The sequence below is a fragment of the Cynara cardunculus genome, assembly GCF_001531365.2.
Source record: "Cynara cardunculus var. scolymus isolate 2C chromosome LG 13, CcrdV1, whole genome shotgun sequence".
NCBI lineage: Eukaryota > Viridiplantae > Streptophyta > Magnoliopsida > Asterales > Asteraceae > Cynara > Cynara cardunculus.
This window is the reverse complement of record NC_037540.1, coordinates 41279435-41304829: the sequence shown is the minus strand read 5'-3', so window position 1 is coordinate 41304829 and position 25395 is coordinate 41279435. Positions and strand designations below refer to the sequence as shown.

General features: G+C 34.1%; 2 protein-coding genes across 3 annotated transcripts; both read right to left on the bottom strand.

Moving 5' to 3' along the window:
• Positions 1 to 5200, bottom strand: LOC112525175 (serine/threonine-protein kinase BSK1-like). Of its 2 annotated transcripts, none has more exons than XM_025135179.1 (9): positions 4787 to 5200; positions 3395 to 3530; positions 2436 to 2569; positions 2228 to 2333; positions 1734 to 1819; positions 1359 to 1547; positions 1104 to 1274; positions 784 to 897; positions 1 to 384 (listed from the first exon to the last, which is right to left on the bottom strand). In XM_025135179.1, the coding sequence occupies exons 1-9, from the start codon at positions 5153 to 5155 to the stop codon at positions 127 to 129; spliced, it is 1563 nt and encodes a 520-aa protein (XP_024990947.1). In that variant the 5' UTR covers positions 5156 to 5200; the 3' UTR covers positions 1 to 126. The 2 variants fall into 2 exon arrangements, with proteins under 2 accessions (XP_024990947.1, XP_024990948.1); XM_025135180.1 differs by lacking the exon at positions 4787 to 5200 and adding an exon at positions 4278 to 4684.
• Positions 5201 to 14914: 9714 nt separating this feature from the next.
• Positions 14915 to 20057, bottom strand: LOC112525393. Its single transcript, XM_025135510.1, has 4 exons — positions 18479 to 20057; positions 17562 to 17719; positions 16921 to 17144; positions 14915 to 15826 (listed from the first exon to the last, which is right to left on the bottom strand). The coding sequence occupies exons 1-4, from the start codon at positions 19890 to 19892 to the stop codon at positions 15097 to 15099; spliced, it is 2526 nt and encodes an 841-aa protein (XP_024991278.1). The 5' UTR covers positions 19893 to 20057; the 3' UTR covers positions 14915 to 15096.
• Between the last annotated feature and the right edge of the window lie 5338 nt (positions 20058 to 25395).

The window sequence follows — 25395 nt, the reverse complement described above, 5'->3', positions numbered from 1 at the left end:
TAAACAAGAAGCTTTGCATTTATCAAACATAACTTCTGTGAGTAAATTCATTCAAAAATTTGACGTCAACCATATTTGATAACAAATTATTTACTCGTTTTTGCGAAAATATCGCGGATGATGATCTTATGAACTCCTTCGATCGCCTTTCTGCCGCTTTTCTTCTAGCCCGGCAGCCTCATTCAACATATCGAGGGCATCTTGATGCATGTCCAGCTTGGCAAGAGCCACCGATTGCATGTAGAAGGCGGTGGGCCAATCTGCGTACACTATCTGCGCTTGCATGGCGTCTCGAAGGGCGGCATCTGGTTGATCACAGAGCAAATAGCATAGGCTTCGCCTTGCTAAAACGGTTGGCGAGATCATTGTTCCCACGTCTATGAACTGCGTATGAAAAATGCCCGAAAATGAAGAATAATTGGAAGTAAAACGCGAATATGATGGAATAATGCATTTTAACCGCAACTAGCAGTGCATTTGAGCTTATTAGAGTCCCACATCGGTCAGACTATGCTATGTTTGGCAAATTGGTTGTTGGCTGAAAAACCATCTCTTGTTGGCTGATAGCTGTCTGTGTGGTTTAATACGTCTGTATAGATTGGGAAGTTTTTTTCATAGATGGAAGAAACATTTGAGCCTATTCATCAAGTTTTTAGCCCATATGACATCGGTTGATTTTGATGCAATCCTAATAGAGTCTTTGTTCAACTTGTTTTGGGCTCGAATAGAGAAATAAAGTTAAGATAAACCTTTTTTTTAATTACAAAAGTACGAAAGGCCGACCTGTGAATAGAAGTCAATGGCAGCTTTGAAGTCCTTATCGCGGAACGCTTGGTCTCCACGTTTCCTAGCTTCCAACATATCTCTCATCTGCTGAGTCCATTCTTGAAACGACAACTGAAAAACCAAACATTTCCACCATTGGAATTCGTTAGAAATGATTTCGATTCGGTGTACTACGAAGATAGCACAAGGTCACTGTTTGTCTCCTTAGGGCCCGTGGGATTTTACTGGCCGCTATCTTTAAGGCCCCATGGGATAAGTCGAGTTGGCCCCAACGTCCACAGATACCAAAAAAAGCACAAGGTACAAGTTAAATTTACCTCATTGGTTCCGGTTCCTTCATCATCACGATAATGAGTCATAACCAAGATTTGATGAATTGCCGTAAGATCTTTCCGTGAACACGCCTCTCCCAATGACGAAAGAGGCCGTTGTGGAGTTGCCGGAGCTTCGTCTAGTTTCGAAATCCCAAGCATTACGTAAGACGGAACCTAAAAAATCCATATTCGTGATAATATTTCCAAAAAAACGAGTGCAAATATAATATCTAGGTTTCTTGAGAATGAAATTCTTACGTCACATTTTGTTTGAAGAGGAGCAAGTGTGGCAACGAGGTCTTTAATACTTGGTCTATCTTTCGGTTCGTATTGCAAGCATTTGGAGGCAAGTTCGACAACTGTAGTTGCTTCATCGGTCGAAAAGTTTCCTTCTAAATGCGAATCCATTAAAAGAATGATATTTTTGCCACGAATCATATCGAGCGCCTACAGTAATATATACTAGTTAGAATGTATCTCAAATAAGAAACAGGCCGGCCACAGAACAAACAAATCGGAAAACATCATGGAAGGATACGACTAAATTCTGTGAATCCGATCTCGATATGCACCAAATGAGATAAAACGAAAATGTGGAATATGAAACGGCCTATATGAACAGAAACGACTTACATGACTTGGAGGGATGTGTTTACCACTTAGAAGATCTAAAAGGACCGTACCGAAGCTGTACACAACACTTTCCGGGGTGACTCTTCCTGCAATAGAAAGAACATATCGATCCTTTTAACAAAAAACGAAGAAAACAAAGGCAAGGTCTGTGTACATCCTAACTCTAGATCCTACATCTGTATGGGAGATACTGGGTTCGTTTGGTTTTAGAAAGAAAATACTATGAATAAAATACTCCCTTTCTCCCAAAACAGACTTTCAGAATGAAAAAGGCAGACAGTTTTGGAAGCTTGTAATTATTACACTTTTTAATCGGCTAAATGACAATTTTACCCTTCATAACAGACGGAGTAATGAAGTTCTACATCTCATGATTTAGGGTAAATTTGGAAAGTAGATAAGATACTTACCTCTAAAAGTGAATATTTAGTTTTCTGACAAACTAAAACAGAAATGTGGACGTTAATTATGGAACAGACGGAGTAACTGATTACCATGTTTGAGATATTCCGGAGGTGTGTATGCAAGATTTGTGCTGTAACTTTTTCCGTCCCTACTGTTTCTCATAAACCCGAAACACGAAAGTCGGGGATCTCCATCCTACAAAATCCACCAAACCTTTAGGTTATTAGCTTCGTACCATAGCATTTAAACTAAACGTAACGATAATGGTACAGGAATAAATAGTTTTTAATGATGCACCTCATCAAAGAGAACCCTATATGCATTGAGATCGTGGTACAATTGGCGACCTTCGGCACTACAATAGTTTAAGGCGTCGGATATGTATTGAGCAACCCTTATTCGCATAGCCCACTCGATTGTTTGATTTTCCCCTACAACATATTCAAGATAAATGGCATATAACACATATATGAATGAAAGTAGAATACGCATGCACAAAGCAAGATAGATACACTACAACAAAATTGATTTCATAGGATGCCTAAAATGTAGAAGCGTCCTAAAAGAATAGTTTATAGAACCAAACCAAAAACGTACTATCTGAAAGTGTTACAATAGGTTTATAGGATGTTTTAAGGTTTTTTAAAAAGTTTTTTAGGACGCTTTTATATAAAAACATAGGTTTATAGGACATTTCTCAAAGGTGTCCTATAAAATAGTTAATAAGACACTTTATTTTAAAAGCACCATAAAGAACTTGTTAAAACACTTAAAATCTTCCTATTGACCTAATGCAACACTTTTATATAAGACGTTTTATAGTTTGGTCTTGTAAACCAAAGTTCTATAAAGTATTCTATTAGAATGCTTAAACAATCTAGGTGTCCTATTAAGCCAAGTTTGTTGTAGTGATAGGAGCCCGAATTTGGAACCAAACAAATCGAACAAACCCAGTATATCCCACTTCTTGGGGGTGAGAGACTGATTTGGAACCAAACTAAAACCAAGGGAACCAAGTATATCCCACCTGAAAATGGGGTCTAGGGGTATAGGATCCCGATTTGGAATCAAAGGAACACGGTATATTATAACCAGAGGTGGGGTCTAGGGTAGGAGCCCGCTTTAGAATCAAAAGAAGGTGGGGGCTCTAGGGGGCTAGGAGCCCGATTTGGAAGGTTCCACCAAAATTCTAAGATATATATAGTAAGAATCCTAGCAATGCAAGCGGACGTGTTTAACTTTAGAATCATACGTACAGTGAAATAAATGTTTAGCAAGAGTGTCGTTTGGCATATACTCGGCAACGAGCAACCTCTCTTCGCCGTCACAACAATATCCAATCAAATTAGCGAGCCTCTTATGACGCAATTTCCCAACACCCCATGCTTCCTCCTACAAATTGAATAACCGAGCATCAATTCTTTACGTTAAAAAAAATAAATGAAGAAACAAACTTTATCATTTTCAATAAGGATCATTTCTATGATGCGTGATACGTGGATGCCAGGATTCAGATATTCTAAAAAGTCGAGGATACGGGTGTGTTTATATACATATGCATGTATGTATGTATGTATATGAATTTAAAACCAAACTAGAAAAAGTTATTTCATGATTCATACATGAAATATGTAAACATAAATACATGCTAAAACCTAGTATTACAAGATTTTGCTTATACTAAATGTCTCTATATGAATCTAATCCATCAAAAAGATAACTTGTATTGTTCTAGTTTTTTCTCACTCATAATCATAAAACTCAATTTGTTAATTTAGTGGGTTAGCTCAACTGATAATAAGCTTTGGACCTATGGCGATCCTCTTCAGAGGCCACCGGTTCGAGTTCTGCAAGGCCACGAGGCTACTAGAGATTTTTCTAACTGTTCTCCAAAGGCCTGGATTAGTCGAGGTGCATGTAAAGCTGACGGGCCACCGATGATTGACAAAAGAAAAAACTCAAAGTTTGTTTTATGAAGTTAATCTTTTATTTTTTATCTTGCAATATATAGATTCTTTTAACATTTCAAGACTAAGGAGTAAGGAGTGCGGACATTGGCGGAACCAGGAATTTTATAGACCTGGTCCCGTGAAAAATTAAAATTCTATTGGTGAGTGAAGGTAAGTTCTGAATTTTTACCTAGGTAATTTTTTTTAAACTTTTTACTGGGTCCCTTCGCCCTCCCTATTAGCTGTATCTGTCTTTCCTGCAGATAATTTACTACAAGCATGCTCCAAAACTCAAAAATAAACAAGAGAAGAGACCACCATTCCACTTCCACCAACACAATCCTAAAAAACAAATGGAATTTCAAATGCAAATATGATATGATTCTTGGTAGAAATTTAAGACGATTGTTTGTGGGTTTTGCAGTACGTGTAAAAGTTGGAATTAATTAATGATCGATAATTGAAACTTTTTGGTATTGATTGCAATTTTGTGAAGCTAAACTTATTCCATTTGACTTTTGGGAAATGATTACTAAAAACAAATAAACAATCACAATGATCATTTCTACGACTTAATTAACAATCACTAATTTCAAGAAATATCCAGGAGTTTAATTTTTGAAAGCATAAATAAACAAATTGTTTTTAAATTAAATAAAAAAAACTATAATTCAATGGTGAAATTAATCAAAGAAATACCGCAAATTGTTTCGGGTCGGGCCACGATAATTTGGAGAATTTCTTCACGGCAATCCACCGGCGGTTCTTGAGTCTTCCTTTATACACAAGATTTGGTGCCTTTTCACCACTTTCAGACACGATTAAATCTGTACTGAAATTATTAGTAGCCGTTTTCAGGTCGGCAAAAGAGAACTCGGAGAACGGAGGAGGAGTAGCACCAACACCACCAGCTCCGGTGGTGGTTTGTTGGCCGGAAAACTTTTGTGGGTTGTTGGTGGACGGTGGGTTTTGATGATTATAGCTAAAAAGATTGGTTTTTTGATGGTTTTTGAACTGATTCCTTTCTGGGTTTGTTCTTGATTTCGGAGCTGATGCACAAAGACCCATGATTTGATTCAATTTCTTTCAAGAAATGGAAAAAAATGAAAAGAAAGAAATAACCAAATTTTTAGAGAGAGAAAGTAGAGAGAGAGAGAGAGAGAGAGAGAATATATGTGTTCTTGGGTTCTAATTTCTATCGCTTCTTTTTTTGTTGTCTTTCATGTACAGAATGAGATAAAAAGGGTTACAGTTGTTTGATGCTTTACAATATAAATTCAATTCAACTTTCTTTGTCTTTTAGACCATCATGTTTGGTGGGTATTTATGTATGTATTTTTATTACTTTTATATTCTATATTACGTTTAGATTGTGCCTGGATTTTGTAATTTAGTTGGTAAAAAGATGAGATGACTTTAAATACAAGACAGGTCCTGAATAGCTAGGTTCAATCTCAGGCTCTTCATTAGTCGTAGCCGTTGAATGAGCCAAAAAATATCTTCTTACATTGGCGTTTTTGGAGGCAAGCTCGTCTGAGGCCGGATGGAATTGCATATTTGCAGGTAGGAGTGTAAATGATACTAATCGAACTCGAGTATTGATATACTTGACTCGAACTCGATAATCATTTCTCAATCTCGAACTTGACTTGAAAACTCACATGTAGTTAAAAAGTAAACTCGAACTCGAGTAAAAAAAATTAAACTCGAAACTCAAACGAAGCTCGGACTTACACTCGAATCAAGCTCAAACTTGATATTGAATCAAACTCAAACCAAATTCACCGGGTGAAATTTAGGAAGTTTTAAGGTATTCTCTTAGAAAATATAAAATTTAAGGGTGTTCTTTAAAATTGATAAACTAAGGGGCCGTTTACCAAACGTTTATCCGGGTAAGTGCTTACTGAGTTACATTACCTACCGGATGAATATGACAAAGACGAAGAATCTTACCTGGTAAGAGCAAACGCAAAAACCGAGAGTCTTACCCAGTAACTGAGGACGATAACTCTTACCACGGTTAACGCTTACTGGGTAAATTGTTGCATACAATGTCGTTTTGTTGGACTAAAATCTTACTCGATAAGTAAGTAAAAATATTGAATTTTATCAGTAAATGCTTACCGAATTACCGTATAAATGTTTGGGTAAACGACGCCTAAATGGATGCATCAAAGACTTTGTCATTAATAAGACAAAGCTATAAATTTTTATTCACTCCCCCCCCCCCCCTCTCTCTCTCTCTCTCACAACTATTTACCCTTCCTTTAATATCTTTTTTCTATTTTCACCAACATTTTTATAGTTTTTTTTGTCTTTTCTAATTATGATTTTAATGAAAAAAATAATCACAAAGTTTTTATGATAAAAAAAAGCTTATTTTTGTTCAAATATCTAAAAATATTAGACATTTTTGTTATATTATATTTTACAAATTATATTATAAAACTGATAATATTTTAAAACTAATTATATATAAAATATCGAGTATTTCATGAGATTTTCGAGTCGAGTATTGGGTAGCTCGAGCTCGACTTGTTGACTTGACTCGTTAATATGTCGAGTCGAGCTCGAGCTTGAGGCCGAACCTATTCGAGTTGAGTGTTGACCGAGCTTTGATCTAGTCGATCTCGAGTAGCTCGCGAGTTGTCATATATCGTTTACACCCCTATTTGCAGGCAATCAACTTTTTTACCCAAATATAATATTTATTATATTTATAAATCAAACTTTTATTATACTTTTACAGTGTTAGATGTCCCGTTCTCAAAATAAGTATTTATATTTTATCTAAAATATGTATTCATTTTCAAAAATTAATGTTTACTTTATGGTTCTACCCTTAATTTTGAAATGAGAAATTTGTTACTCATACTATTGCATAAAACTGTGATTTAATCAATTAAAAAATATAATAATTACACATATTTAAAATTGTGTACTTTTTATTGTGGATATTTTGGGACGAATGAATATCAACTTCTGTATGAATTGTAACTAAAAGTACGAGTGAATACTAATTGTAATGATTTTGGTAAAATGGTATGTTACTTGCATTTCTCAAGCCAACTCAAAACATCTTGTCTGAAAAGTATCATATAAAAAACAAATCAGGTGGTTAACATTTCATTAGATGCCAACAAGGAACCCATTCCTTTAGGGTGCGTTTGGTACGTTGGACAGGGTGGGACATGACAGGACAGAACACAATTGTCCTATGTTTGGTGTGGTTTTATGTGGGACTAACTAGAACAAACTAGAACAAGGGTGGGACAAGGTTGTCCACCCTTTACCCATGGAACTAAGTAGAACAAGAAACTTTTTACCACTTTACCCTCAAAAACCTCATACGCATACCTTCCTTCTTCCCCTTCACTCTCCTCTCCTCCATCGCTTCCACCGCTCAACCGGCGTTCGGTGACGGCGACTTCCGATGGCCGCCGCTTCTCCGATGGCCGCCGCCGCCGCTTCTCCGATGGCCGCTGCTGCTTCTTACAGCAACTACATCACGAATTTGAAGGAACTCTTCAAATATYTTTCTTCTTATTTCATGCAAGTAAGGAATTATATTTTGATGGTGGTTTCGTACTCGATTTCGCCAACAACTTGATTAATTGAAGTACTTATTAGGGATTTTAATGAAGTATTATGATTTATTTCGAGAGTTTACATTGATTATGATTGCTGAATGTTGTTGTTGTTGTTGATGAATTATTAGGGCTGTAGTGGTAGTAGGACCAGTGTTACTAGAATGCATTTCGTAGTGAAAAAACACTAAACAGCTACTGGGGGTAAATTGGTCATTTTAACCAGTTCTATCCTGTCCTGTCCTGTCTTACCAAACGCTGAACAGCTGTCCTGTCCTGTCCTGTCCCGTCCTGTCCTGTCTTGTCCTGTCCAGTCCTGTCTGCGCTCCAAACGCACCCTTAAGGAATTGTACTAACTCTTTACATTGTTGTTGCCACACATAAGTCATCATCTAGTTGTATTGATTTTCGTTCGTATGTTTTGTTTCTATCTTATCCATTTATGTATACTTCATATATACATTTAAAAGATACTAAAAGGGTAATCGCGTAATGCAGCGAGATATATTTTGATTTTAATATTTTATTTATTTTTTTATCTCAATCGATGTTATAATATGGTTTTATGTGATTTTGAAAATGCGATGATGTTTTTTATTTTTAAATAAATATAAATTTGAAGATATCATAAAAATTTGACAAAATAACTATTTAAAATTCTTCATTTTTTGTTTTTTAATTCAATTTTTTTAATATAATTTAACTTAAGTTCAATAACAAAGTATTTTATATTTGGTTTAGTAATATAATTTTCTTATAAAGATATTAGTTAATTATTTTGTTAAAACTCGATAATTATCCTAACTATATTTTAGATTTTTTATATTTTAAAATGAGATGTTTATCCTTTATCTGATTATGTTTATCCGCAGTTAGTTACACAAATTCAAACATGAAGCTTTAATAAGTTGTAATTATGCATAATTTATTTGTAATCTTGAACTTTAAGTAATATGTATCAATATACAATACTTCATACATAAAAAATATTTTTTAAGAATTTTTATCAAATGTTTTATAATATAGTATAGATATACATAATATATTTCGTGTATAGTCAAGAATATATAAGTTTAGTTGGAAGTTACACTTTCACAACACATTTATACAATACCGTCATTTACTCATTTACGTAACTCCGAACAATTAATTGTATTTGTATTTACGTATGACCATACAACTTACGAATTTGACATGTCACATGGGTTTGAATTTTGAAATAATATCATGTGAATGATACTATTCAAGTATTGGTGTACGAATACATAAAACACCAACGAAGATAACAAATCACTATATAATATAGTTGCTATATTTCTTTAAAACATGCCTATCTTTGATTAGAGATGGCCAAATCGGTCCGGTCCGGGACCGCCGGAGGACCGGGCTCGGGACTGAGACCAGGACTGGTTATGGGACCGAAAACCGGGGCCGGTTGAGATTTTTGATAGTTTCGTGGGACCGGGACCGACCGGGACCGACTATGGACCGGCCCGGCTCGACCCGAAAATTCAAATAATTTTATAAATAAATGTATTTTTAAATAATTTTATAATGTATTTTTATAAGAAAACGTAATTTTAATTATATTAAAACACATTTTTAAAGTGTATTTAAGTGACCTAATTGTAAATTTTATAATGTACTAAATATATATATATATATATCATTAAAAAAATCAAAAAAAAATCTTATTTTTTTAATGCAAGGACCAGTTGGGACCGGGACCGACAGCCCATAACCGGTTATGAAGTACCTTGACCGGTCCTATCATTATCGGTTGAGACTAGGACCGAGACCGGGACCGGTTACGCCGGGACCGGTTATGGCCGGTTATGAGAAAGATGAGGACCGATTGGGACCGGCCCGGGACCGGTTTTTGGCCATCTCTATCTGTGATGGAGGATCAACTATCAAATTTATGGGTGATTAAGAAATGGTCGAAACTTCTAAGTAGTCGGATGTATTGGATCAATTCCCTTATCAAAAGTGATTCATGGGTGGATTTGAGATTAAAGATAATTAAGAGTCTAAATCTCTTCTTACACTTCTCACGTTAATTCTACTTCTCATACAATCTTTTGTTTATTTGTATTATATTATAAAACATTTGACAAAAACTTTTAAAACCTATTTTTATGCATGATTTACTGTTTATTGATGCATATTACTTAAAATTCAAGATTATAAATAAATTGTGCATAAGTATGACTTATTAGATTTCCATGTTTAAATTTATGTAACTAATTGCAAATAAACTTCTTATTTTAAATATAAAAAATTATAACATAATACATAATTATTCTCTCTCTTTTTCTTTCTCTTCTCCCCACTCTTCCCTTCCTCTCTTTCCCCTCAGAGAGTCTTGATTTTTTTGGTGGATATGGTTCGCTCTCACCCGAGCGCGTTTTTGACTTGCTTTTAGTGTTTTTTCTTGATCTGAAGGGGTCTCCCCTCTCCCTATCAAAAAAATTATTATATTTATAAAAAAAATTATATTATTAAACCCAAAATAAATTATTTTGTTATTAAATCTAAATTAATTTATAATAAATAATAAATTAAAAAAAACTTTTATATTTTTTTTCAAATTCTTATGATATCTTCAAATTTATATTTTTTTTTCAGAAATAAAAACGTTATCTATTTCTCAAAACCATATAAAACTATATTATAACATCGATAAATACAAAAAATAAAATAAAACATTAAAATCGAAATACATCTCGTTATATTGTTCGAGTGTGTGTATATATATGTATATGTATGAGTGTGTTATGTATTGAATTATGAGTGATAAGCATGATGCAATGTAGAAAAGGATGAAGGTATGGTACAAGGATATGATAGAGGGGGGGGGGGGGGGGGGGTAGCTTTTTTGATATGGTGGAATTTAAGTGAAGGCTCATCATCACCTTTGACCATTTTCCCCTTTGGGTTTTGTCATACATTTATGACTACACTCTTTTTTTACCTTTCCCTATTTATAAGCAAAGCCTTTGGCACCTCAAAAGATGTGTTCATCATTTTTATTTTATTTCAAAATTAAACACGTATTATTTACTAAATTTTTTATTCCAAAATCACTCACATTATTTATATGTTAATAAGATAAATATTTGATTGTAGTTACAAACAAAAATAGATATTTATTTTAGTACCAAAAAGAATCATGTCTTTGAAATTTTCAAATATAGGATTATTAGATGTTATAAACACCTTTTGGTTAATGTTTAATTTTTTATAGCATATAACACTTGTAATTACACAAATCGATTAAATATTTAAATAGGTTTATATACAGGGTGTTTTAAATACAACTCGTATTATTTGTACAACTCATACAACTTAATCTAAACTGTGTATCTACACTAACAAATATTTGGTTTTATAAATATTTTGATTCCTTTTTAATATAAAACATTGATCATAATTAATGAATTATAATTATTTTTCATAAATATTTAAATCATAATAAATGAACCCTTATTATTTTCATAATTATTTTAATTGATTGTGTCGTAAGAGTTGTATGAATGAAATGATTTGTATAACAAAACCACCTTTATAAACTATTTAAATAGTTTTATATATACGTAACTTTGATATTTATTATTTAGACTTATATAAGTTTTCTTATTTCTATTATATATAACATATAATATATATTATAATATATTTTGTATAACGTATTAAGTATATTTATAATATACTATATAAAATATAATAAGGGAGTGTTAATGGTACTTCTTAGTAGAGGGTGTTGAATGCTTTGAAATTTTGAATTAATTTGATAACATATTGTTTTTTTATTACGGTTTTATATATACATTGTATGTTTTAAGTTATATTATATAATTATCATTATTATATATATAGTTGGTTATATGCATATATATAATTTTCATTTGTATATTATCATTATTATAACTTACATTATATAATTATTATTATATATATAGTTGGTTATATATATATCTATATAATTTTCATTTATACTATTATATTTTTATTATATATATTAATAGACAACACACACATATATATATAAAATCTTTTATATTATTATTTTAAGTTATATTATATAACTATTTCATACATATATTTTTAAGTATATATATATAATTATCGAACTTTTGCAGCATCTCAACCCAAAAAAATGCTACATGTCACGTTTGTTTGCCTCGTAGATCACATAGGTGGAAAAGCGACTTTTTAGTCATGATTTCCCCAATTTTTAATCTATCTACATAGTTGTGAATAAATATTTTAATAATATATAGGAATCTAATAATACTATTATTATATTAAATTTAATATGTAATTTGGTAATAGAAAAAGGTTGTTTTTTAATAAATATCTATTAAAAAATTACGTTTTTAACGATTGTTATTAAAAAAAAGTAAAATATATATTTTTCTTAAAAATAATTATTAGAAAAAAGTGACATTTTTTAAAGAAAAATATTAAAAGGGAAAAGGAAAATAATTTTTTATAGAAATTATGATAAAAAATAATATTTTTAATATTAAATTTTTTATAGAATAAAAAATAATATTTATAATAGTAATATATTTACAATTAAATAGCATAACTAAAACAAAATTAGTATAAAAAAGAAAAAGATTACAACAAGATAAAAAATAAAGAAAAAAATGATTCCATAAATAATTTTTTTTTTTGATATTATACAGAGAAAGAGAGAGAAAAAAAAAGAGCGAAAGAGAGAGACAGTTTCATTTATAAACCCAACCACCAATATAAATCATATAAATTAATCTTAATTATTAATCTAATTTAATAAATATATATTATTCAATGAAAATCTTGATTATTTATTAATATAAAATATTTACATAATAAGCAAACTTTGATAATTTTCATAAATATTTATATTATATAATAAATAAATGTTATCATTTTTATAAATATATGGATTAATAATCGAATTAAATAATTTATATTAATGATTGAGATAATAAAATAGGTGTAATGTGTATTTATATAAAGAAAGGGATTCATAATCATTGGTAGATTTGATAATTGTAAATTAAAAAGGAAGGGGGTTATGTATTAATTAAATAGATTAGGAGTAAATTACAAAGAATATTCTTTTATAAAATAGACTCTCACCCTATTTCCAAATCTATTTTTTACAATTTAGTCTATTATTCTAGTTGTTCTCTTTTCAGAAAACCGTGAGTTTCCAAGTTAACTTATACGTGTCGACTAATCTTTTGAACCATCGCAAATTATTTAGATGATGTTTGGTTTGTAGTGTTTTTTGTTAAAAGAATTTGACGTTGAAGGAATTAGAATGGAATGTTGTCAGATTTAACCACTTGTTTGGTTGACAGACATTGAAATGAAATCTGTTAAGAAATTGAAATATGTTTGTTTGATTCACAGAACGTAGCTTTTGAATTGTAATGAGATATTGGTAAATGACCAAAATGCCCTTCCTTGTAAATTTTAAATTTTTTAAAACTAAAAATACTTTAATAAAATAATTATTTAATATGTAAAACAATATAAAATACATAACTCAAATATAACCATAAGCCAAACAATATTAGTAAATCAACGATAGTCGGCGATGGTTCAGATCGATGGTAGTCCATGGTGGTTCAAATAGACGATGGTTCATATCGGCGGTGGCGATGGTGGTTCAGATGGTGGTTGTTCAAATTATTGGTGGTCGACGGTGTCCGACGATGATTCAGATCGGTGGTAGTCATCGGTGGTCGGTAGTGGTTCAGATCGGTGGTGGTCCGTGGTGCTTCAAGTGGCGGTGGTCGGATGTGGTTTAGATCAACGGTGGTCGGCTATGATTCAGATCGGTAGTAGTTAGCGGTGGTTCAGATCGATGGTGATCTGTGGTGGTTCAGATGGCGATGACAGTGCTTCGGATTGGTGGTGGTCCATGGTGGTTCAGATGACGGTGATCGATGGTGGTTTAGATCGATGGTGGCTAGTGGTGGTTCAAATGACGGTGATCGGCGGTGGTTCAAATCGGCAGAATACCATGTAGTTGCTAAGGAATGTTAAATTCCTTTATTTGTGGAATTTGTAGGATTTAGAAGATTCCTTTTGTAAAAAAGAATGAACCGAACGAGGAAATGAAATTTGGTCAATGAATTTCAACATTTCAATTCCATCATATTGCTTATTTAGAGTTATCCTCCAACAAGAGTTTTGACGGTGCGTAGAACAAAAAATTGTAGTTTTATTCCACTTAATTTCATGTTTTAACATTTAATATAAAAAAGTGTTTTTATTCTATTGTATTGGATTTCGTCTTTTTTAGTTTAAACTAACTTCTTAATTGGATTTATTTATTTTGATGCTTGAATTAATTTGAATAATAGCCTTTTTGCCAAGCAAATAAATGATAATAATCTATTATGTGCCATGTTTTGAGCAAAACACTTGATTATATTTTATTTTGTTCATGGAGTAGCTTTTAAGGATCATAACCAAACCATTAAGCCGAACCAAACTAGAGGCTATTTGGTTGTTTTTTTCAGTAAGTCACGAATGATAGTCGTAGGCTATATGTATGAAATAAATATGTTTGGATGATAAATATTACCATTTTACCTCTACTGTTTGGTTTGGTTTGGTTTTTTCATTCAACTCTTATGTTCTTTTTGCTCATGTTAAATTCCATTAATCTTAATCCTCAAACATGATATAATAACATAGAGTTAGGCTATGTGATAATCACATTTCTAAACCAAAATCAATTGCTTCATCAATCCCAAAAGAAACCAACCGTTGATGAGCATCAGGAACATGGAGATTGAGAGCGATAGCAAGAAACCAACCGTTGATGAGCATCAGGAACATGGGGAGGGATGAAGATTCGATAGCTTAGCGAATAAGTCATGGACTAAATTGATAAGTCGCTAATAAAGACTTGTGTATGGCTCGGCGCACGCACGTGTACATGTAAAACAAACAGCCTATACTGTTTTTAAAAACAATATCAAACCCTATTTCCAATGAAGTATCTTGGGTGGGTTTATTCAAAAGCAAATGACAAATACCTGTATAAAATATACTGAATTTGAGGTAAATAGAAATAAGCTCTTCGCCATTTGGCCATGTTGATGAATGTGAAATGGTTTCTTTATGCAAAAAAAGAATTAAAAAAAAATATTAATATTTATATACGATTAAATGATTAAAGATTGAGTTACTGAATACCGTCACCGTCACCGTCACCATCTAAGGTTAAACCAAACCAATTGATGCAGGCATATGAAGGAAGGAAGGCCATTTTCCATGTCTTCTAAAACACCAAATCATCTCTATAAACTCCTTTTTCTCTATACTATTACTATCACTAACTACATACACTTACAAAAACTTCCATCTCTTCTCTTTACTACAAATCAACAATCCAGCGTTCTATCGATACTACCCCCCGAGCTTATCATCTTCGATCCGTTGTAATAACTCCTCATAAATTTTCAAAGAATTAGCGGTAAACCGTTCCATGGACTCCAAAACGCGTTTAAGACCAATCTGCACGCTACCATTTTTACTGGTCTCGCTCTGATACACTGCTGGATGACCTAACGACATTCCATTCTCGTCTCCCGACCCCACCACCATCATTTTTTCCAATATCTGCAACTCTTTATGAATCTTCTCATCTTCTCTATCCAAATTCTTTACGTTTCTCTCCAAGTTTTTATCAACCACCATCCTTTCTCGCATTTCCACCTTATCCCGTTCCCATAGCTGAAGAACCGTTCCTGCAAAATCTCGAATCGCATCCACCACTTCCTTATCGGAGATTCTTTGCATCGCTTGAGCCCACTGGTTACAGATTATGAACACGGCCGGTGCACCAATTCGCCCAGGAGAGTATGGGACCGGTCCATCCACAGTTTCTTCTGGCTCGTACATAACGCATTTCACAAGCCACTCGTTTAAGGCTCTCACAAAACCCTTTTGGGCCCCAAACCAGCACGAGAAACGTATGGCCCAGTTGAGCAGTTCGTGTTCGAGTTGCAGCGTGGCTTCCAGACTGCCGTCGGTCAAGTGTTTGTGGGATGCAATGGCATCCATACGTTTAGCGGCACCGATTGCCTCACACTGACTACGGTGGCACTCCACCATCGATCTCCACATCCTTGTTAACCTGCAAGTAATATATCACATATAAGACGTATGAATTCAGGATTGTCTTCACGGAAACAGCCTTTTTACCCTTTAGGGTACCCTTAAGCCACTCTTTGTGGGATTAATGGGCTTTAACATAAGCCAAATATGTCTTAAGGGCCCGTTTGTTAGCAGCTTAATGGAACTCACATCTTATTTGGTCAGCTATATATGACTGTTTGGTGGTGGCTTAAGGATATAGAAAATGGCTTATTCAGTAAGCTTTTAGAAGAGAGCAAGCAGAAAGTCAAGTCTTTTCCAAACCTGCCCCTCAGTTAAAAACATGCTCCTTCCATCTATAAGAAACCCTCCAAACAAAAACTTCCCGATTTATACAGACAGATTAATCCACACAGACAACATTATCCATACAGGACTTCGTGAAAACCCAACCAAGCAGTCCATAAACGTCCTAATAGATTGCTTTATAACACTTAAGTTTATAGGATTAAATAATTGTGTGTCATATGTAAAGGTGTTGGGACGTATTTTGGCATCCTAACACGTTTTTTTAGAACATTTCAGAAATGAAGGGTCGTATTGGTTTTTTATAGCACACTTTTGAGAAGCATCCGGTGAACACATCTTTTTGCAGGACACTTGCTTTTGTAGAACAGTTTTAAAAAAATGTCACATAAAAAGACAAATAAGAAATTTATTTGAAAAGTGACCGAAAAACTTGTTAAGAGGCCCAAATGCATCCCTATCAACTCGTCTATAAACGTCAGTCTTATAACGCAGTCTATTAGAACATTTAGATATGTTCGATGTCTTACAAGGCTTGTTTAGTTGTAGAGATACACAAGGCCCGGACCTTGCAACCCCATTTTTCAGTAAGCAAAAAGAAAGCATGGGCCAGATTGGGCTTTAGCGGGCCTTGAAAAGAATTTGGCCTGATCAGGCTTTATGGTCGGGGCCAGGTTTTTTGGGGCAGGCTTAGGGCTTGTGCTTTTTTGTGGATCTATATTTTGTAGTAATGATATGAAGAAATATACATTTGGAATCAAGAATGATGATGTATTTGCAAGTAGAACAAGGTAACACAAAACTACATAACGAAAGCGAAGCACGTACCCTTCTATGAAGTCGTTTAATAGTGGCCAAAGTTCTTCATCCCTCAAACTGTTTATTTTTTCGGAAATCTTATCGACAACTTGAATTGCAATACGGATTTTGGTAGAAAGACTTCTAACCAAAGTTCTTGTTGCATCAACTTTGTGAGGCTCGGCACCCTTCTCATCCAACCGTCTAAGCCTTCGTTTCTTCTCTTCATGGACTAACCTCATTTTCTCCTCAATCTGTGCCACACATAACAGAACAAAATTTTCCATTATCCAAACCAAACCAAACCAACCCGACCCAGTATCACACTAGAGGTGGGGTCCAGGGTAAGATATAGGCAGACCTAACCTCTACTCAAAAGAATAGAGTGGCTATTTCCATGAAAACCCCCGACTAGTGAAAAGTACGTGAAAGGGAGAAAGACATATATGCTAAATTTTGAGAAAAGATGGCAACATTTCCAAGTATCCAATCGCCTTAAAGATACGATCTATACGTCGAAATAGGCTCCTTTTTTGTCGACATTTATGGCTTACGTAACCCAACACCATGAAGCTTACAAACAAAAATAAATTACGAACAAGTGCTTAAAAGTCAAAATATCAATCTAAGACTTTATCCGTGTTAAAGTACGTTGATATTTAACCACATACCTTAACTTCATCAAACAATTTCTTCTCCCAGAGATACAGTTTATGTAGAGTCGATGAAAGATTCTTGGATTTCGTCAATAAATCTACATCCGTATCTAAGGCAGGATCAGCTGGTGCCAATGCTAAAGGCGTAAAAACGCTCAACATCTTGGACGGAACTATTCAAAGAGATTTACCAACACAAGTCAGCAATATTCGAGCAATCTGAACCCGAAAAGTGGATAAATGGAAAACAAACACACGATTTAAAGAACAACAAATTGTGGAAATGTAACTTTGACCTCCTTAGTGGCTAGACTCCAGCGGTCACTTGGGTACCGCTCGGTCAAATGACCCTTTGGTACTTAACATGGCAACTACCACCTGTTCATCGCAGTGGTCACTAAACCCCCCCCCCCCTTTTTCAAATGAGGCCGGTATATCCCCAGAGGTGGGGTCTACCGGTAACCCTGATACTACCAGTATATATAGTGTCAAGGGAAAACCACAAAAAAATGAAAAACGGAGGAACGCCTTAGTAACCATTCATCTGTATTGTATGCACATGTGCATAGCAACTTCAATTTAATTGTATGCACATGTGGATATCGTATTGATAAATGGTTACCGGTGATGTGTTCTTCAGTTTTTCGTTTTTAGGGGTTTCCGTTGAACCAACCCCTCTCTCTCTCTCTCTCTCTCTCTCTCTCTATATATATATATATATATATATATGTGTGTGTATTTATATATGGCAAAACTCTCTCACAGACACTCGGTCACTAAAGGTGAGGCTTGAACCCTCTCGAGGGAGGTTGGGATCTACCGGTGACCCTAATATTCCTAAGCTAATGACCCTTTGCTAGTTGTATTGTTGTTAATAAATCAACAATTTATGTAAATTACAAGTTATTACATTTGAGATAGAAAAATTGAACCTTGATAGGCCACATGTTTGCGGTTATGTGGAAGTTTCCCGACCTCGAGGATCTTGGATAAGTCGTTGCCGGACTCGGATGCACGATTGAATTGGGTTTGAATTTCCTTCACCACTTCGGCATCATTTTGGAAAACCAATGGCTTCTTTTGATTATCAACTTCTTTATCCACCACATGAACCTCGTACTCAACCGGATCGTCCTCTTTCGTCACCACATTTGGCACACTCCGATAATGGAGGTCAGCCGCAGCTCTTTCCTCACTCTTCTCTTCAACCGCAGCCCCCTTCTTGCCACCATCATCACCACCACTACCACTACCACCACCGGCACCACCACCAGCATCCACAAACTTCTGATTTCCGTGTACTTCCTTAACAACTTCCTGCTGATAAAAATCTTCATCTTCCAAATCAGGAATCCCTTCTTCATCCCTAACTTCTCTCGAATCCCGACTCGGAGTATATGGAGGATAATAGCTCTCGAAAGTGTCAAACGGATTCAAGAAATCCCAACTCGAGCTTGGGGGTGGAGGCGGCGGAGGCGGAGCTTTTGAATTCGAAGACGACGCCTCCGATGGTGAAACCGCCTGAGGCGCTGAAACACCGCCGTAAGGCGGAGGTTGTGAAGAACCGAAAAACTCACCGTAGTTCGAGTAAGAACCAGGGTTTTGATTGTTATAATTATTACTGTAATATGATGATGATGAAGCTTCACCGTACTGTATAGGTTCAGAACTCATCGGTCTCTGCTGGTACACAACCGATGGCGTCGGTTGTTTTCTCATAAAATTCATTGTGTAACCACCGGAAGAATAACCGGCGGGAGGAAATCCAGCTGGAGGATAACCGGCGGGAGGATAACCGGCGGGAGGATAACCGGCGGGAGGATACCCAGCCGGAGGATAAGAATAAGGAGGAAGATAAGAACCACCTAGGGATTCGTGCTGTTCGTTATAACTCAAATTACCGTACCGTTGATGATGCAGAGGCGATGAGCCACCGTTCTCGGAGTGCAGATGAAGGATATCGTCTTCGTCGCCGGAATCATCATCGGAATCGGTATGGAAATGAAGGTGAGAAGAGCCGGAATTCGAATGCGAATGACGGTGCTCAACCGCCGGAGCAGAAGTAACAGACGGAGGTGGAGGCCCAGAAGAATCTCCCTTTCGTTGAGACGGAAGGTTAAGCACCGGAGACGCATGACCGTCGCCGGCGCCGGCGCCCGCAGCGGCGGAGTGCAGATCAAAGAAACGATGGAGCGAATCGCCGACCGATTTGAGGGAATGTAAGTAGGCTAAATGGGCTTGAGCAAGAGCGTAACGTTGGTGAATTGCTTCATCAAGAAACTGACATCTTTTCCGGCACAAAGCGACGGCCGGCGAATCATCAGGCTTCGAACCCACACAACCCATATAAAAAAAATGGGATTTTTTAACGAATTGGAATTAAAAAAATAATTACAGAAGGGAAGCAAGATCAGGAAGGAAATCAAGAACAACCTAGCGGAATGAATTTAGGGATTTGAAGAGAGAGAAAGAATCTTTGACAGCAGGTAGTACGTCGTCGGCTTGTAGGTTGAGAGAGAGAGAGAGAGAGGGGTGCAGAAAGGGGTGGGCATCGTTGGTGTAAAATGTGCATAGTGTGTGTGAGAGAGAGAGAAAGTGAGTCTCCTGTTTGAGAGAGAGAGAGAGAGGGGCATATAGCAGCAGGGGCCATGCCTTTTTCGAGAGGAACTTACAGTTATCTCCCTTTTACTATGCTAAACGTATCTATTCAGTCCCTTAACTATTTCCTAAAAAGTAAGAAAAGATCTCAACCCTTAATCATTGATCTGATGCATCTATTTTTAATGTGAATTCAATGATGAAAATATTTTCTTACATTTCTCATCTTAACTTTCTTTTTCACCGGAACCAAACCGTAATAATTAATATGCATATATTTATTAACTTATATTATACATAAAACCCATAAAATGAGTTTTTATAAGAGCATCTCCAATGCGAGGTTTTTATAAAACAAATAATGCAGTTTCTTAAAAGAACCACCATTGGAGAGAGCTCTTATAAGAACTTCGCATCCTTTGAGTTCTTATTCAAGAACCTTGGTTCTTACATTAAACTTGGTGTGAAATGATTTTTTTGTTAGTTTTTTTCTTATATTTATTGACTTTATATTATTATTAATGTTGAAAAAAATACATGGAACCTACAAAATAAGGTCTATAAGAACTACAATTTTGAAGTTTATGTAAGTTCTTAATTTGGTGAGACTGAAATGATGTGGCAAGCAAAAGTTGGTTCTTATAAAGACCTCCATTGGAAAAAAACCTCAATTAAAGATGCTCTAAATCATTATTCTACGTATTTTATCCTTAAAACTTTTTTAATGGTCGTATAAATAATTGTTTTGAATAGGCCAACCAAATAAAACGTATTAATGGTACAAGTAGAGTATCATGTAGGTTGAAACAAGTAATTTATCATCAAGTCTTGAAAGTAACTCATTCAATTATCTTCTTTTATTAGAAGGCATTATGGTGCATATGATGGTATCCCTTTTTGGACCAATTAGTGTTATATCATATGATGCAAGCTATACAGATTTTACAAAAAGAACGTCATCGATTTCTATCATTACCATTTGATGTGTATTACAACACTACCCGACTTAAAAATATCAACTAGGTCCAAGTAATCATAGTGTCACATGGTCAAGCTTCATAACCGAGAACGAATGTATTACGTATATGCATATGCATGTGCATGCGTTTGTCATCAATCAAGAAAAAAAAAGGAAAGGATGTGCTATACTTTAAAGTAATTTTCAAGAGTTGGCTGGGAAAATGGTACTTTGGATCTATTTTGATAAGATTTTTAGTGAATGTAAACTTTAAGTTTCAGAAGAACATTATACGTGCTATAAAATATATATCTTTCGTATGTTAGAACTGTGTTATGCATATCGTGGCTGCTAAAAAACTGTGCAATTAACTGTTGATGTTGCGGGTTTTTCGTTTGTGGTTTTGTCAAAGCTTAATCCACAAAATAATGAGAGCAGATGGTGGGTGTCCTTTCCATTTGTCTTCACTACTAGAGTTAGTTAGTTATAAGTAAGAAGTAATTGTATAAGATTTCTCGAAAGAAGATAATGCTCATAATGTGTTTGTAGGCGTTCCTTTTCGTTTGTAGGTTTTGCATGGTCATGGAAAACGAAAGTACATGATAGGTGGGTGTGCTTAATGTCCTAGAATTTTAATGCGAAAGGAATCACATTGAATGCTTAATAGACAACATTAACAAGCCTATTGTACGATATTACTATATAATGATTAAAGTGATCATGTGGTTGCGTATCATGACATCAACACTTTCCACTGTAGAAAAATTGGCGTGTCAATAGATTTTTGTGTGAAAGTCTAACTTCGAATCATAAAAGAAAAGAATGGATAAAATAGATATTAGTTATAAGTTTTAGGGGTTGTTTGGCAGTTGCTGAATGATTTGGTGCATAATGATTAAGTGGTTGGAATAATTAAAAGACTTTCATGATATAGTGCAAACGAAATATAATTGTTTGGTAATTGTTTACAATGAAATCAGCGCGCTTAATGGTTAAGGGAGACTTAGGATACAAAATCATTCAGAGGGTTTTAGAACCATTAAAAGACAGACTTTTTTTTGTCAAACAAGATTCATCTCTTAATGATTCAAATATTGTTTATTAATGAAACTATTAAAAGATAAACAAACAACCTCTTAGGCTAATTTGGGCTGTTGGTAACAACAAAGCCATCAACAAATCACTCTCATTTAATTATATGGAGTAGAGTACAATAATAATTGGTTGAAAATTAATGGATTTATGTAAGTTCAAAGGGGGTAAAAGTATAAAAGAGAAAAGTATAGGGGTGGAAAATGAAAAGATTTGTTTGGTTAGGTTTTGTGGAACTGTTGATGTGGTGAAGATTTGTTGAGTGTTCAGTCTGCTTCTTGACATGGAACCCAACCCAAATTCCTGTCATAAACCCACTTCAATTGTACTACTTAGGGGTAAATTTGTCAAATCACACACCCTTATTTCTTTGAAGACTTGTACTTTTGAGTGCATTCAAAAATTAAAACTTCTTTCAAATAATTCCCATGATAATTTACAGTTCCTCATTCATTATTATGGAAACATATATTATTTTTTATTAATCTGAATATTCAACCCGTTATACGAGCCGAATGATTTCAGGATGACCACCCGCTTTATATATAGCCCGGAGACACTACATTTGAATCTTCTTGATCACAAAGGGGATCTTTATTTCTCCTTATATTAAAACATGGGACCTCCATGCACTTTTAACCTTTGGAGCCCAAGTTCAAATCAATCGGGCACCACCTTTGTGAGTTATATTATTAGTGTTACCAGTAAAAATAATGGTAATGATAATATATTGTTATTAAAAATATTTATGATAAGAATGACTTGAAACAAATTTTAGTTTCTCAATATGAAATAAAATTAATGAAGATAGATACTAATATGCTTAAATACAAATACTCAATATACAAGATTTTGTGTTTGATTCTTCGTTCTTTCTTGATGATTTGCAGAATGAAATGTATTATAGAACTCAATAACTGTGTAGAAAAATATGATGTAGACAATTCACGTGATCGGATTTTAAAGAAGCTTGCACGTCTTTGTTGTGAAAAAAAGTAAAAAAGACATGCATGTGTAAGAAATACGGTAAGCAAAATGATCGAGAATTTTGGCTTCTTTTGGGATCTAAAATAATTAATATATATTTATTTAGGGGGAAACAATATTATTTTTGGTGTGGCAAATTTTTATTAGAATATGATTAAATAAAATATTTAAACGGAGATGATGTTTGGATTAGATTGAATTTATTTGTATTTTCTGGTAAGTTGCTTACGTTTTTGTTTAAAAAATAAAATGTTGAATTCAAAGATTGAAGATTATTGTGGTCATTTATATTACTAATTAATAAATTGTTTCTAATTTATTTAACATTTTACTTTATTTCGTATTTTTATTCTAAACAATTATTTCTTAAGAAATAAATTCTAAAATATTAAAAAAAAATTATTAACCTGGATATCCAACCCGTTATGCGAGCCGACTAATCTCAGTACGACCACTTGTTTTGCAGATAGCCCAGAGTCAACCCATTGTGGTCATTTATATTACTAATTAATAAATTGTTTCTAATTTATTTAACATTTTACTTTATTTCGTATTTTTATTCTAAACAGTTATTTCTTAAGAAATAAATTCTAAAATATTAATTTTTTTTTGATTAACCTGGATATTCAACCCGTTAAACGAGTCGACTAATCCCAGGACGACCACCTGCTTTGCAGATAACCCGGAGTCATCACATTTGAACCTCTGTGGCCACAAGAGGATTTTTATTCCTCCTTGGATTTGAACCTGTGACCTCGTGATACTTTTGACCTTTGAAGTCAAGCTCAAACCAATCAGACACCACCCTTGTGGTTAAAATATTGTCACTCCATGATGTATTAAAAGTTAGTGAATACGGATTTAGTCCCTGTGGTTCAATGAAAATTATGACTAGCGTCACTTAAACTTGAAAATCATGGATTTGGTCTATGTGGTCGTCATTTTTGCATAACTATGGCCCCTCTTCCAAACTTTGTTAACAGTGAATCCGTTAACTCAAGAGTAATTGAGTCTTTTACCCTTTTCTCTTAGATTTTATTAGAATAAGAAAAACATATTTATTATTATTTTATTTTATTCATTGATTCCCTTCTCTACTAAACACAAATGCACACTTCACCTTCTAAATCAAAAAAACCCTTTAATGGGGAGGCTGGAACTCGAGGCTGATGGTAGGGTGTTCATCCAAATTGTTAAACCGCATAAATCGTCCACCTTGTACCGTAAAGCACGGTTTAGAATTTTTGCGGTGTGGTTTGCGATTTTGGGTTATCAAATCATGATTCAAACCATAGCGTGCACACACACAAACATATATATATATATATATATATATAATGTTTTAATTTATATTATATATATATATATATTATAATAATTAGGCCAGTTTTATGTAATATTTTTAGTTTTCTTAAACTATTTTTTAATTACGTAATATATATTTAGGAATCGGATACATTTAAATTTCCAAACAAAATTTGGACTATGATCACGTTATCATTAATTTTATAATAAAATTTTAATCTTATAATTATTGGATTGTGGGTGTAAAGTGCGTTAAGAACAAACTGTATAAACAACACCACAATGCGGTGCGATTTTTTGGGTTTGAGAAATATGCGATGTGGTTCCCAATTTGGAAAAATGCTCAAACCATATATGCAATGCGTTTTGTGATTTGGTCTCAAACCGCACCTTAAACACCCCTAGCTGGCTGTAGAAAGGGTCAAGTGTCTAGAACCAGAGGGGGGCGGCGGTGTAAGGAGGCTGACGATTGGAACCGTGTGAGAAGGCTGGCAGTGGGAAGGGTCCAACGGTATGAGGTGTCAAAGGTTTTTTGTGTGGGTATACATATATATATATATATATGTGTGTGTGTGTGTGTGTATCTATGTATGTATAGGAGAGGTCTTTTACGAACTCAACCATTAGTATAAAATATACAAACCAATTAATTAAGATATTTATTGAAATAACAAGAGTTTGTTTATTATAATTTAAATATTTATGAAAAATTATAATAATTCATTTATTATGATAAACGCTTGATATTATAAAACAATCAAAATACTCATTGAATCAAATATTTATTAGACTAGATGAACGATTGTAATTGGTTTGTACTAATGGTTTAGCTTGTAAATGAAACCACCTCTCTCTCTCTCTCTCTCTCTCTCTATATATATATATATATATATATATATATATACAGGG